The sequence below is a fragment of the Suricata suricatta genome, chromosome 12, assembly GCF_006229205.1.
Source record: "Suricata suricatta isolate VVHF042 chromosome 12, meerkat_22Aug2017_6uvM2_HiC, whole genome shotgun sequence".
Classification (NCBI taxonomy): domain Eukaryota; kingdom Metazoa; phylum Chordata; class Mammalia; order Carnivora; family Herpestidae; genus Suricata; species Suricata suricatta.
Window position 1 is genome coordinate 84,878,603 of NC_043711.1, and position 13,039 is coordinate 84,891,641.

At 37.8% G+C, this 13,039-nt stretch overlaps 1 protein-coding gene across 1 annotated transcript in view; it reads right to left on the reverse strand.

The window, feature by feature from the left end:
• The window catches only part of SAMHD1 (SAM and HD domain containing deoxynucleoside triphosphate triphosphohydrolase 1), a 48,272-nt gene that overhangs the window by 19,665 nt on the left and 15,568 nt on the right, over window positions 1-13,039 (reverse strand). The window contains exons 5-9 of the mRNA XM_029916370.1: window positions 11,519-11,634; window positions 8,855-8,925; window positions 2,416-2,571; window positions 879-979; window positions 589-697 (exon numbers count right to left, since the gene is read on the reverse strand). Of these exons, the coding sequence (XP_029772230.1) occupies window positions 589-697; window positions 879-979; window positions 2,416-2,571; window positions 8,855-8,925; window positions 11,519-11,634 (553 nt within the window). The remainder of the gene's footprint in view (window positions 1-588; window positions 698-878; window positions 980-2,415; window positions 2,572-8,854; window positions 8,926-11,518; window positions 11,635-13,039) is intronic.

Genomic DNA, 13,039 nt, shown 5'->3' on the forward strand with positions numbered 1-13,039 from the left:
TTAGGCATCTTCAATACATTTGTTAATCTACTCAACAAGTCTAGAAAATTAGGCATTATTCTTCTTACATTCTTTATTCTCTAAAGAAAGACTTTCTATAGTACAATACCATACTACTCTTTAGTTACATGACTCTAACCTAGCAGAGATCAATGATTTAGTATTTTACCTATTAGGAAACACTAACACAGATCACCAACTATGCTGAAGGATGAGACTTGAATCAAACTTTCTAGGCTGAAACTTCAGTTCTGCCATTTATTAATTGTAGGTCTTCCCTGCTTCAATTTGCTCACCGGTTAAGTGGGATAATAATAGTATCCATTTCATAGGGCTGTGAGGATTGAGTTAATCCACCTAAAGCACGTAAAAACAGTGCCTAGCATAATATTTAATAAATGTCTGTTGTAATTTTGTTATTATTTAACAATGCAGTAGAAGTGAAAAGAACTTTAAGATACTTACAACTGCTAATATAAAGAGACTGACAATTTACCAAGTTCTGATTTTTCCAAATTATTGAATGGTAACTTCTAGATTTCAAACTATGAACTATACCTTCTTTGATGTTCCTCTGACCTAGCTTACCTTATCTCTAGTACAAATACGCTTCCTATTATCTACTTCACAAACACGGGCAAATTTAATAAAGCGCTGGTAATCAAAATTATTTTGGATTCCAAGATGATGGCAGTCCCTAGAAAGATTCCAAAGCAGAGAGATGAAATGTTTCAACAAGAAAACTGTACCTTAAATATTAACACTAAATGTATATAGTAATTTTATTTTTTATTTTAGTCATTTATTTAAATAAAATTTATATATATTTAAAGGGTGTGAGGATTTTAACCAATTTTTCTGAAGTGTTCAGTGCATACCTGGCAAAATAATCCCATTTGTCCACATCAATGCCATTTCGTTTATTGGCCACTATCTCATAAAGGAAGCTTTTCTCTTTAGGACGCCCTTTGTATGGCCACTGGAAGACAAGAAAACTCACCAGAAGTTTTAGGATATGAATGAACTCTACAAGCAAAGCAACTGTGTTAATCTAAACATTATAAACAGAGGGGTGCCTAGGTGGCTCAGTCAGTTGTGTGTCCAACTTCAGCTCAGGACATGATCTCACAGTTCATGAGTTCAAGCCCCACATCGGGCTCTTTGCTGATGTCTTATAGCTTGAAGCCTGCTTTGGATTCTGTGTCTCCCTCTCCTTCTGCTCCTCCCGGCTCACACTCTCTCTCAAAACTAAATAAACATAGGGGCGCCTGGGTGGCTCAGTTGGTTGAACGTCCGGCCTCGGCTCAGGTCATGATCTCATGGTTCGTGGGTTCGAGCCTCACATTGGGCTCTGTGCTGACAGTTAGCACTGAGCCTGGAGCCTGTCTTCAGATTCTGTGTCTCCCTCTCTTTCTGCCCCTCCTCTGCTCATGCTCTGTCTTTGTCTCTAAATTATAAATAAACATTGAAAAAAAACATAAAAAATTTTAAAATAAGATAAAATAAAAATTACAAACACTTGACTAGGAATGTGAGGTAAGTTAGAAAGTTCCACTCTTTCCTTCTTCCACCTAATTCCAAAACTAGTAGAAAAAGGAAAAGGAATGCTAAGGTATATGATATCCTATTAATACCAAACCTTATGCCATTGAAACAATCCTAACTCTATTACACTTCCCATAACCAACAATCTTTCTTCTTTTCTTGGTTTAAACATTTCTTTAAAATTTAAGATCTGGGGCCCCTGAGTAGCTCAGTCCACGATTTTGTGATTCGTGAGTTGAAGCCCTGTGTCAGGCTCTGTGCTGATAGCTCAGAGCCTGGAGCCTGCTTCAGATTCTGTGTCTCCCTTTCTCTCTGCCCTTCCCATGCAGGTGCTCTGTCTCTCTCTCTCAAAAATGAATAATCATTTAAAAATTTTTAATTAAATTAAATTTTAAAATATTTTATTTTGAAATAATCTCTACACCCAATGTGAGGTTCGAACTCATAACCCTGAGATCAAGACTCATGTACTCTATCAACTGAGCCAGTCAGATGCCCCAAACATGTTCATTTTAATGGAGAAACAGAACACACCTTTTACATTTTTCAAACAATGTTATTTCAGGTTTCTATATAGAATATGGCATATATATTCATCAAAAACATTTACATATGTATTTTAATTTAGGGGGTAACTTCTAAAGAACTCAGTCAAGAGGTGAAAAAAATAGATAACCCTTTTTATTTTTTTGCATTAAACAGTAGAAATACATAATGTATTTTATCATTTAGTTCCCCTAAAATAGCCAAATATCTCTCTTCAAATAGTTCTGATGGATTAAAAAATAAATAAATAAAAAAGCTCTGAAGGAAATTAGAAAAGACTAGATGGAAAACAGTCAATTCAAATTAAGTTGTAGCCAAACTTACCAAATCATCTTTGATCGGTGATTCAAGTGGTCCTGTAATTTGTTCCTTGATAAAGGAAATATCTTCCTCAGGGACGAGACCGTAATGCTCCATGACAGCTTTGACTCCATTAGAGTTAACCAGGTGCTCAAACATCTTCACTGAGCCCTGTTCATGCTAGGAAAAGTCAACACAGTATGCTCTGTTACAGACTCTAGTCCATTAGGGACCCCAGAGAATCCAAATTATTCTTGATTCCAGGTAACTCAGAGATAATTTTCCACTGCATGTTAATTATTTAGTTCCCATCTATCATCTTACAGATATTTTTAAAAACCTGTTAAATTTGATTGTAAACAAACTTTTTCATGTCATGTTCATCATTATCTCATAAATATATTTAATGAGATATAATAATTTACCATACAGAAATATTGTATAGTACAATACAGAATAATATTACCCAGTCATACAGATGGGATTCTGCTTTTAGGAGTATCACTATAAAATTCAGTTCTATTGTTTCATCAGGCTTAGAACATTTGAATTTACAAATTCTGTTAGCACTTCCATCTGGTGGTGAAAAGGAGTAACTGCAAACTTGCCAGTTAACAAAAGTGTTTTAGAGTTCTGAGTCAAGATCTAGGGGGGAATCTCAAATTGGCCTCTTTTTAGTCACCTGTCTCTGCTCACTCATTCATAATTGTAAACATCAAATGATCCCCTGAAGATCCCCTGGGTGGCTCAGTCAGTTAAGCATCTGGCTTTGGCTCAGGTCATGATCTCACGGTTCGTGGGTTCGAGCCTTGTGTGGGGGTCTCTGTGCTGACAACTAGCTTGGAGCCTGAAGCCTGCTTCAGATTCTGTGTCTCCTTCTCTCTCTCTGACCCTTCTCTGTTTGCACTGTCTCTCTCTGTCTCTCAAAAATCAGTAAAAAACATAAAAAAAATTTTTTTTTAAATTACACTGAAGAAATCTGGTAAACATTGCGTTAATCAAGTGACCAAAGTTCATGTCACCAGCAGTATGTTAACAACAGTTTTCTTGGGCGCCTGGGTGGCTCAGTCGGTTAAGCCTCTGGCTTCGGCTCAGGTCAGATCTCATGTTCATGGGTTCGAGCCCCGCGTCAGGCTCTGTGCTGACTCTAGCTCAGAGCCTGGAGCCTGCTTCCGGTTCTGTGTCTCCTCTCTCTCTGCCCCTCCCCCTCTCATGCTCTGTCTCTCTCTGTATCAAAAATAAACAAAACATTTAAAAAAAAATAAAAAAAAAAACAGTTTTCTTGCCTTTGATGTGATACACTGAAGAAGATACAATGTAGCATTCTGCCAAAAATATATAGTCTAACACTCTATATCAAAAAAGTGCAAACATCAGACAAACTGAGGGATATATCAAAAACAACTCACCTGTAGTCTTCAAAAAATAACAAGATCATGAAAGATAGACTGAAGAATTGTTCCAGATCAAAGACTAAAGAGAAATAGCAACTAAGTATGACTTATGTATGGATCAGGGAGGAAAAACGTTTTCTTTCTCCTCTTCTGCATGGACAACTGGTGAAACTGGAAAGAAACTATAAACTAAATACTAGTATAGCATGAATATTAATTTCTTGATTTTGATATCTGTACTGAGGTTATGTAAGAGAACGTTTTTGTTTTTAGGAAATAACCACTGAAGTATTTAGGAATACAGAGAGGTATGTCTACAACTCACTTTCAAATGGTTCAGGAAAAATTTTACTTTTTTAGAAGATTTTTATTTTTAAGTAATCTCCACATTCAACATGGGTCTCGAATTTACAACTCAGAAACTAAGAATCTCATGTTCCACTGATTGAGCCAGCTAGGCACCTCCTCGAAATGTATTTACACAGAAAAATTTAAGTTCTACAAACAGCATGGATAAGAACAATGAAATTTATAAGCAGCTTAGGAGTAAATATAACAAAAGATATAGAAGACCTTTATGGAGAAGATTATAAAATAAACAATGATCCATGTTTTTAAAAAAGACATTAGATTTCTACTATGGACATAAATAAATCCACATGAGTTAAGGACTTATATGTGAAAGGCCAAATATTTATTATTTTTAAAAATCAATTCATTTATTATTTATTTATTATTTGAGAGAGAAAGAGAAGAGAGAGTGTGTGTGTGAGCAGGAGAGAGGGCCAGTGGGAGAGAAAATAGGGAATCCTAAGCAGACTCCAGGCTGAGCATGGAGCCTGATGTGGGGCTCAATCCCATGACCCCGGGATCATGACTTGAGCCAAAATCAAGAGTCAGATACTCAACTGAGCCAGCCAGGTGCCCCAGAAGGTCAAATATATAAATAAAGAGATGTGGAAATGGCTGAGTAGATCCTATTTACATCAGTCCTGCTGAAGAAAACAACTATTATGTCTGGACAACTTCCTAAAAGTACTGGAGAGTGACCAAAGCAGGCAGATGTCAGAGGGAAGTTAATACTTGAAAGAAAAAGAGCACTGGGCAATATTCCATTTCTTTTATGGCCTTTAGTATGAGGCTCCAAGGAAGCAAAAGTACAGAGAAACTATCCATCTTAGTTGAAGAACCAGAATGCTTCATCAAAATTTAAAATTTGTTTCTCAAAAGGCATCATTAAAAAAAATGAATTGGAGGGGCGCCTGGGTAGCTCAGTTGGTCAAGCGCCTGACTTTGGCTCAGGTCATGATCTCGCAGGTTCATGAGTTAGAGCCCCATGTGGAGCTCTGCGCTGACAGCTCAGAGCCTGGAGACTGTTTCAGATTCTGTGTCTCCCTCTCTCTACGCCTCCTCTGCTAATGTTTGTTCTTTCATTCTCTCTCTCTCAAAAATAAATAAACAAAAACTTTTAAAAATTAATTGGAGGTGTGCCTGGCTGGCTCAGTTGGAAGATCATGTGACTCTTGATCTCCGGTGGTGAGTTTCAAGCCCCATTTTGGGTGTTAGAGATTACTTAAATGAATGAATTTGCAAGTAAGAGAATGAAAAAAAATCATAATATATATATCTGACCATTTTATATATATAGTTACTGCTGGGAGCCATTTCTGAAGTAAGGCAGGTTTATAAGGCCTCCCACTGTCAGAACCACACCCACTCAACTCCCACTCAATCTCAGTCAGCACCAACCCCCAAGGAGCCTGACTGACTGACATCAGGAATGACTTGCCTTCTTATGCTAAAAATACGCGAATTGCACCTTATGAAAAAACTTGCTATAGGAGTTTCTTCTTTTGTGATTATAGGAGCAAATATTACATTTCCCAAGAAAACCTGTTTTTCTTCCCCTCTATTGACCCCTCCCACAAAAGAACTAACTTTTGCCTTTGCTACACTAAAAACATTGCCTTGTATTTGAATGCTAAAGATACCTTCCTTCCCCATGTGATAAGCATCTAGTCACCTACTTCAATCACTATTGACAAAGATTATGCATGAATCTTTTACCAATCTATGTTCTGGGAAATTTTTACATACCAAAGAATTTGTCATCAGAAATCATGGTCTAAGGCAATTGCTACTTCTGTTTTGTATCCCATATACTTGTTTAATAAAAAAGGCTGACTCTCCAGTCAGAGCAGAGACACTGTCCAGCAGTGCAGAGATGCCTGCCTGGTGAGCAGAAAGAAGCTGAGGCTCTCTCACTCCCTTTCACTGACACTGTCCATCCTTCAGGGAGCCCTGGACCTGCTGGAGCTGGACTCTAGCAAGTTACTACATGTATTATTACATAGTTATATAATATATGTAATTAAACAAATTAACAATTAAAAGGCAAACAATAACATTTTTTAAATGGGCTAAATGTTGAAAGAATGCTTCACAAAAGAAAATATATCAATAGCAAAGTACAGTGGGGCACCTGGGTGGTTCAGTTGGTTAAGCCTCAGACTCTTGATTTCTGCTCAGGTCTTGATCTCACAGTTTGTAATTTCGAGCCCCATGTCCAGCTCTGTACTGACAGTGCAGAGCCTGTCTGGGATCCACTCTCTCTCTGCCTCTTCCCTATCCTTACTTCTCTCTCTCAAAAAGAAACTTAAAAAAAAAAAAACTACAAAAAAAAGCACAGGAAATTGTATTCAACATATATCAGAGAACGCCAAAAAACAAGAGCAAAACCCCCAAACCCCACAAAATATCACTTTACAACTCATTAGACAGGCTAATCTAAAAAACCAAATGTTGATGAGGCTATAGAACAACAGGAAATCTCCCAAAGTGCTGACACAGTGCAAAATGGTACAAAAACAGGTAAAGGTCTGGCAGGTTATTTTTTCCTTTAATTAAAAAAAAAATTTGGGGGTGCCTGGGTGGCTCAGTCGGTTAAGCATCCGGCTTTGGCTCAGGTCATGATCTCACGGTTTGTGGGTTTGAGCCCGCATCGGGCTCTGTGCTGACAGCTAGCTCAGAGCCTGGGGCCTGTTTCAGATTTTGTGTCTCCGTCTCTCTCTGACCCTCCCCTGCTCGTGCTGTCTATCTCTATCACTTAAAAATAAAAACAGAAAAAAATGAAAAAAATTTTTTTACTGTATTTATTTATTTTTGAGAGGCAGAGAGAGACAGAGCACGAGCAGGGGAGGGGCAGAGAGAGAGGGAGACACAGAATCCGAAGCAAGTTCCAGGCTCTGAGCTGTCAGCACAGAGCCCAATGCAGGGCTCTATCCCACGAACTGGGAGATCATGACATGAGCCTAAATCAAGAAGCGGGCATGGACGCTCAACCGACTGAGCCACCCAGATGTCCTTGGCAGCTTCTTATAAAGTAAACATGCACCTACTTTATGATCTAGAAATTCTACTCTTAGGTATTTTACCTAAGAGAAATTAAAACATTTTCCACAAAAATTACATACAGTGATGTGTATAGCAACCTTATTTGTAATAGCCAAAAAAGTGAAAACAACCCAAATCATATCAAAGGGATAAAGGACAAACAAATCACAGCTTATTCATACAATGGAATACTACCTCGGCAATAAGCAGGGACCAATAGGTGATGCATGCAACATGAACGATCTCACAATCATCATTTTGTATGAATAAAAGCAAGACATTAAAGAGTATCTACGATATGACTCTACTTATATTAAATCTAAAAATGGGCAAAACTTATCTATGTTTATAAAAATCAGAAAGTGATGAAGGAGAAGCAGCCATTGACTGAGAAGGGGCATAAGGGAATTTTCCAAGAAGATGAAGACATTCTGTGTCCTGACTTGGGTAGTGATTACGTGGATATACATGTCAAAATTCACTGAACCATGGTGCCTGGCTGGCAGGCAGTAGAGTGTATGACTCTTCATCTCAGGGTCGTTAGTTTGAACCCCATGTTGGGTGTGGAGGTTACTTAAAATAAACAAACTTAAAAAAATTAAGATGGGTACGACTTACTATATGTGAATGATTCCTTTATAAAAAAATTTTAACATTTGTTTATTTTTGAGAGAGAGAGGGAGTCCTAATGGGGGAGGGGCAGATGGGGGAACAGTATCTGAAGCAGGCCCTATGCTGACAGCAGAGAGCCCGAGGCAGGGCTTGAACTCACAAACTGTGAGCTGAAATCAAGAGTAAGATGCTTAATCAACTGGGCACTCAGGAGCCCCTTGAATTATTCCTTTAAAAGAAAAAAAAGAAAGAAAATAGGGGTGCCTAACTGCCTCATTTGGGAGAGTCTGTGACTTTTGATTTCAAGGTCATGAGTTGGAGCCCCATGTTAGGTATAGAGATTACTCTAAAAAACATATGAAAGGAAGGAAGACAGAAAGAAAGAAAGAGAGGAAGGAAGAGAAAGAGAGGAGGGAGGGAAGAAGGGAGGAAGGAAGGCCAGAGGAAAGGAAGGAAAAGAGAAGAAGAGGAGGGAGGAAGGAAGAGAAGAGGAGGGAAGGAGGAAGGAAGGAAGAAGAGGATGACATGGAAGAAGAATTTAGCACATATTAATATCCTTTACTCCAGAAATACAGTGTGGTAAAAAGTGGAAGCCAGCTTAACTTCACATTCCAAAATCTGATTCCAAAAATATGGGTCAGCCACCTCCAAATCCCTAATTATAAAATGGTTCATTTAATATATACGATGAAACTTGGCTAGTATCAGTTACTTCATGATCAAAATGGAGTTGGCTTTTATTTAATTTTTCGGTAATATGATAGAATAGTAAAAGCATTACATTTGCAGCTAGAAAGCTTGATTTTCTACTGCTGGCTTTTCCATTTAACAGCTTTGTGATTTTTTTTGTATCAGTCAATATACCTCTGTGAGCTTAAGTTCCTTTATACTTATAAAAATGGAGATAATTATTCCTTCCTTACAGACTACTGTGAGATCAAATGAAGCATTATATATTTGTATATAAATGCACCCTAAAAACTAATGGGGAGATATACTGAAACACAGCAACGGTTGCTTAAATAGTCTTCACTTTATTGACTATTGAATATATGAACACCTACCGTCCATTCCACATCTGGGCGAGCAAGTGGAATAAATCTTCCATCAAACATATGAGAAAACGGCCCATGACCTTAAAAAACAAAAGCAGCCTTAGAACAAGACAATTGCTTGTAAACTGGTAAAAAGCGAATCTATTTTTTAATCTTGTTAGCTTAAATTGAATATCAACAGAAATTAATAATCGATAAATACCTTACAAAAAGGAACAAAAATCCTTCCTTCCGATTTTCTAAAACAAGAAAACCAGAAACATACTGAGCTGTCCATGGACGGGTCTTTGAGCTATCAGAGCTTACATATATCTGATGAAAGGACAGTTCTGTGTAACTAAAAGTAATATTAATGAAAAACTTTGACATCTTCAGATTGAATATTTATTCAATCTTTTAAAATAATATTTTAAGATAATCCACTGGGGTGGAGGAAGAAAATAATAAAACTTTATTTTTCTACTCTCATCCTTTTAAAAATACCTATTTTCATGTAAATTGTGTAATGTACATAATATGTTTTAGAATAAATATACACACTTGGATTTTTGCTGATGTGGGCAGCCAAAAGTGGAGGTCACTAGTTTATCTTATTCATAAGTGATCTTAACATTCCACTCATTTAATAAAATGAACTTTGTTGACACACAACTCTTAATTATCAGAATTTCTGAAGTGAGTTACTTGGCTAAAGAGGGACCCCACCTGGACCAGCCCTAGGCCTTTGTGTGTGTCAGTCTACATAAAAAGGCTCACTAATGCAATGCTCAGACTCCTAGACACTGGCAAAGGTTTCCCAATGATCCTCTGTTGAAAGTAAGGCAGGTTTGCAAGGTGGGGGCCTCCCACTGTCAGATGGCAACCTGATGTCTACACCCACTCAATTTCTGCTTGAGCACCGACCCCCAAGGGGCCTGGCTGACTGGTATTAGACCTTGTGAAGGAACTTATAGGAGTTTCTTCTTTTGTGATTATAGAAGGAAATATTACATTTCCCGAGAAACCTGTTTTTTTTCCCCTTGAGAAAATAGGCTATAGACTCCTGCTCACAAAAGAACTAACTTTTGCCTTTGCTACACTAAAAACATTGCCTTGTATTTGAATGCTAAGGATACCTTCCTTCCCCATGTGATAAGCATCTAGTCACCTACTTCAATCACTATCGTGAAAGATTATGCATGAGTCTTCTACCAATTTAGGTTTTGGGAAATTTTTACATACCAAAGGATTTGTCATCAGAAATCATTGTCTAAGGCAATTGCTACTTCTGTTTTGTACTCCATACATTTTTTTCAATAAATAAAGCTGACTCTTCCCTCAGTGCAGAGATCCTGCCTGGTGAGCAGAAAGAAGCCAAGGCTCTCTCCACTCCCTTTCGCCGACATCATCCATCTTTCAGGGAGCCCTGGACCTGCTGGAGCTGGACGCTGGCAATCCTCTCTAGAATCTGTCAAATTTATCATCTAGGGGTGGTAGTGGTCCTGCTGAAATCTCCAAGGGGACATGCTAAATAGAGTGGCCCCATCCCCTTAAGAATCTGGCTGTTCAAATACCCAATACCTCCCTTTCTATACCCTGAGGGCACACACAAACTCTCAGGATCCTCCAATAGGTGGGAATAAACTACAAAGATATGAGGTTGAAAACTGTAAAAAGAGGACAGTCTCTTTTCTCTTTTTTTTTTAGTTTATTAATTTTAAGAGAGAGAGCATATGCACAGGGGAGGAACAGAGAGAGGAGAGAGGAGAGAGGAGAGAGGAGAGAGGAGAGAGGAGAGAGGAGAGAGAGAGAGAGAGAGAGAGAGAGAGAGAGAGAGAGGGAGGGAGGGGGAATCCTAAGCAGGCTCCATGCCCAGCGTGGAGCCCAACTCAGGACTCTATCTCACAAACTGTGAGATAATGACATGACCTGAGCCGAAATCAAGAGTTGGATTCTTAACTGACTGAGCCATCCAGGCACCTATCTTTTCTCTTTCTTTGTCAAAGAAGGATGATATTCTTCTACTTGGATTTAAGTGGTCTAAGACCTCACTTGAGTCAGGGGAGAAAAGGAGTTCTCTAAATCTGTTGTTAATCTGCTAGGGAAGATTATTTGTTTTAGGTATGAGGAGAATGGAACTGATAAAATAACTGAAAGAAATTGGCAACAAGAAGAATAAAAGAAAGATAAAACTCCTATCATCCTGAATACAGTAGTCAAAAATCTGACTATCAGAAGGTCCTTTTGGGGCACTCAAGTCCATTGAGTGTCCGTCCTACTCTTGATTTTGGCTCAGGTCATGATCCCAGAGTTGTGGGATCAAGCCCCACATTGGGCTGCCTGGGATATTCTCTCTCTCCACCCCCTAACCCCTCACACTGTGTCTCTGAAATTAAAAAAACAAAAAACAAAAAATAAAAAATTTAAATATCTTTTAAAAAGTCCTTTCATATAACTTGTAGCAAAATTGTTTAATGTGGGAAATACATTTAAAGATCACAAAAAATAATAGCAAAGCTTTGGGCTTATGAATCATTCTAGAAAGAAGCAATGGCACATTCATATTAATGTTGACTGTAGAATTAAAACACAACTTTCATATTTCTTTCCATCAGTTAGATTTTTTTTTAATTTCAAAAAGAGATAACATGTTACGGTTTTACATTAACGACTTTGGTTCTCTGTACAGCATACCGAGATCATGACAAAGGCCGGCAATCTGAACACAGAGCACATCTCGTTCACTGATCTGCAGCTCTGGTTGTTTTTCACGCAGTGCACGAACCAGACATCCTGCTAGATACCCTACGCTGCAGAGTAAGTGAAACAAAAAACAACATAAAGTCACTCTTCCATTTGAAAGAAGATACTTCTGGAACTCAAGCATTTTAATATGTTTCTCAAATGTTTTAATATATTTCTACAACAAGTTAACAGAAGAGTCTGTTTCAGAACTAGGCAGAAACTCACAAAGAGAATACCCAAAGCAGGACTTATTGGGTCACAATCAGTAATTATGAGGGAAATGCAAAATTGAAACCACAATGAGATACTCCCTCACACTCATCAGAAAGACTATTAAAAACAACCCCACAAACAAATATAAAAAACCCACAAAAAAAACAAAATAACAAATGTTGGGCAGGATATGGAGAAACTGGGACCCTGTGCAATGTTGTTGGGAATGTATAATGGTGCAACTGCTATGAAAAACAATATGGTGGTTCCTCAGAAAATTAAAACTAGTATTATCATATGATCCAGCAGTTCCACTCGGGGTATATAACCAAAAACACTGAAAGCAGAGTCTCAGAGAGGTATAAGTACATCCATGTTCCTAGCAGCACTCTGTCGCTCCACACCAGAACTCTGTCTGGCTCCCCGACTCCTGTTCTGAGCAAGCTCGAGTCTATGTGCATGATGTGACCACTGAGGACTTGTCAGGCTACATGGAATATTACTTGTATATTCCCAAGGAAATGTCCCACGTGACAGAAATGATGTACATCTGATAGCAAGAAGCTAATTAATATGCTTTAAACCAATAAAGGGTTTAAAGATGTCAGAGAGATTTAATTAATGGTAGACCTTGTGGCCACACTGTGTGAGAAGATGTCTCCTTCTGTTCACTGTGTGTGCAATAAAAACTTTTCTCGAAAAAAAAAAAAAGTCAAAAAGAGGTAGAAGCAACCCTTCTCTCACAAAAACTGGTTTTTTTATGGAAGAAAATTCTCACAATACTTTAACATAAATGAACTTTGAGAAAATTATGCTTAGGGAATCAAGCCAGTCACAAATAGATAAATACTGTATGATACCACTTATATGAGGTACCTATAGCCAAATTCATAGAAACAGAAAGTAGAATGGTGATGGCCAGGGGCTAAAGGGAGAGGAGAATGAGGGACTGTTATTTAATGGAGACAGAGTTACAGTTTTGCAAGATGAAAAAATTCTAGAGTTTGCTTGCACAATAATATGGATGTATTTAACACTATTGAACTATACACTTAAAAATGGTTTAAGATGGTACGTTTTATATTCTGTGTATTTTACCACAATTTCTTTTTCCAAAAAAATCAGGACTTTTGGCTTTGTAACATAGACTGAAGATATAGCACCTAACAAATGTAAAATGCACTTTTAGCTCTTTCCTCTGAAAGTAATTCCTGAATGAATACAGTATCTTTTTTTTTCTATATAAACCCTGAACTC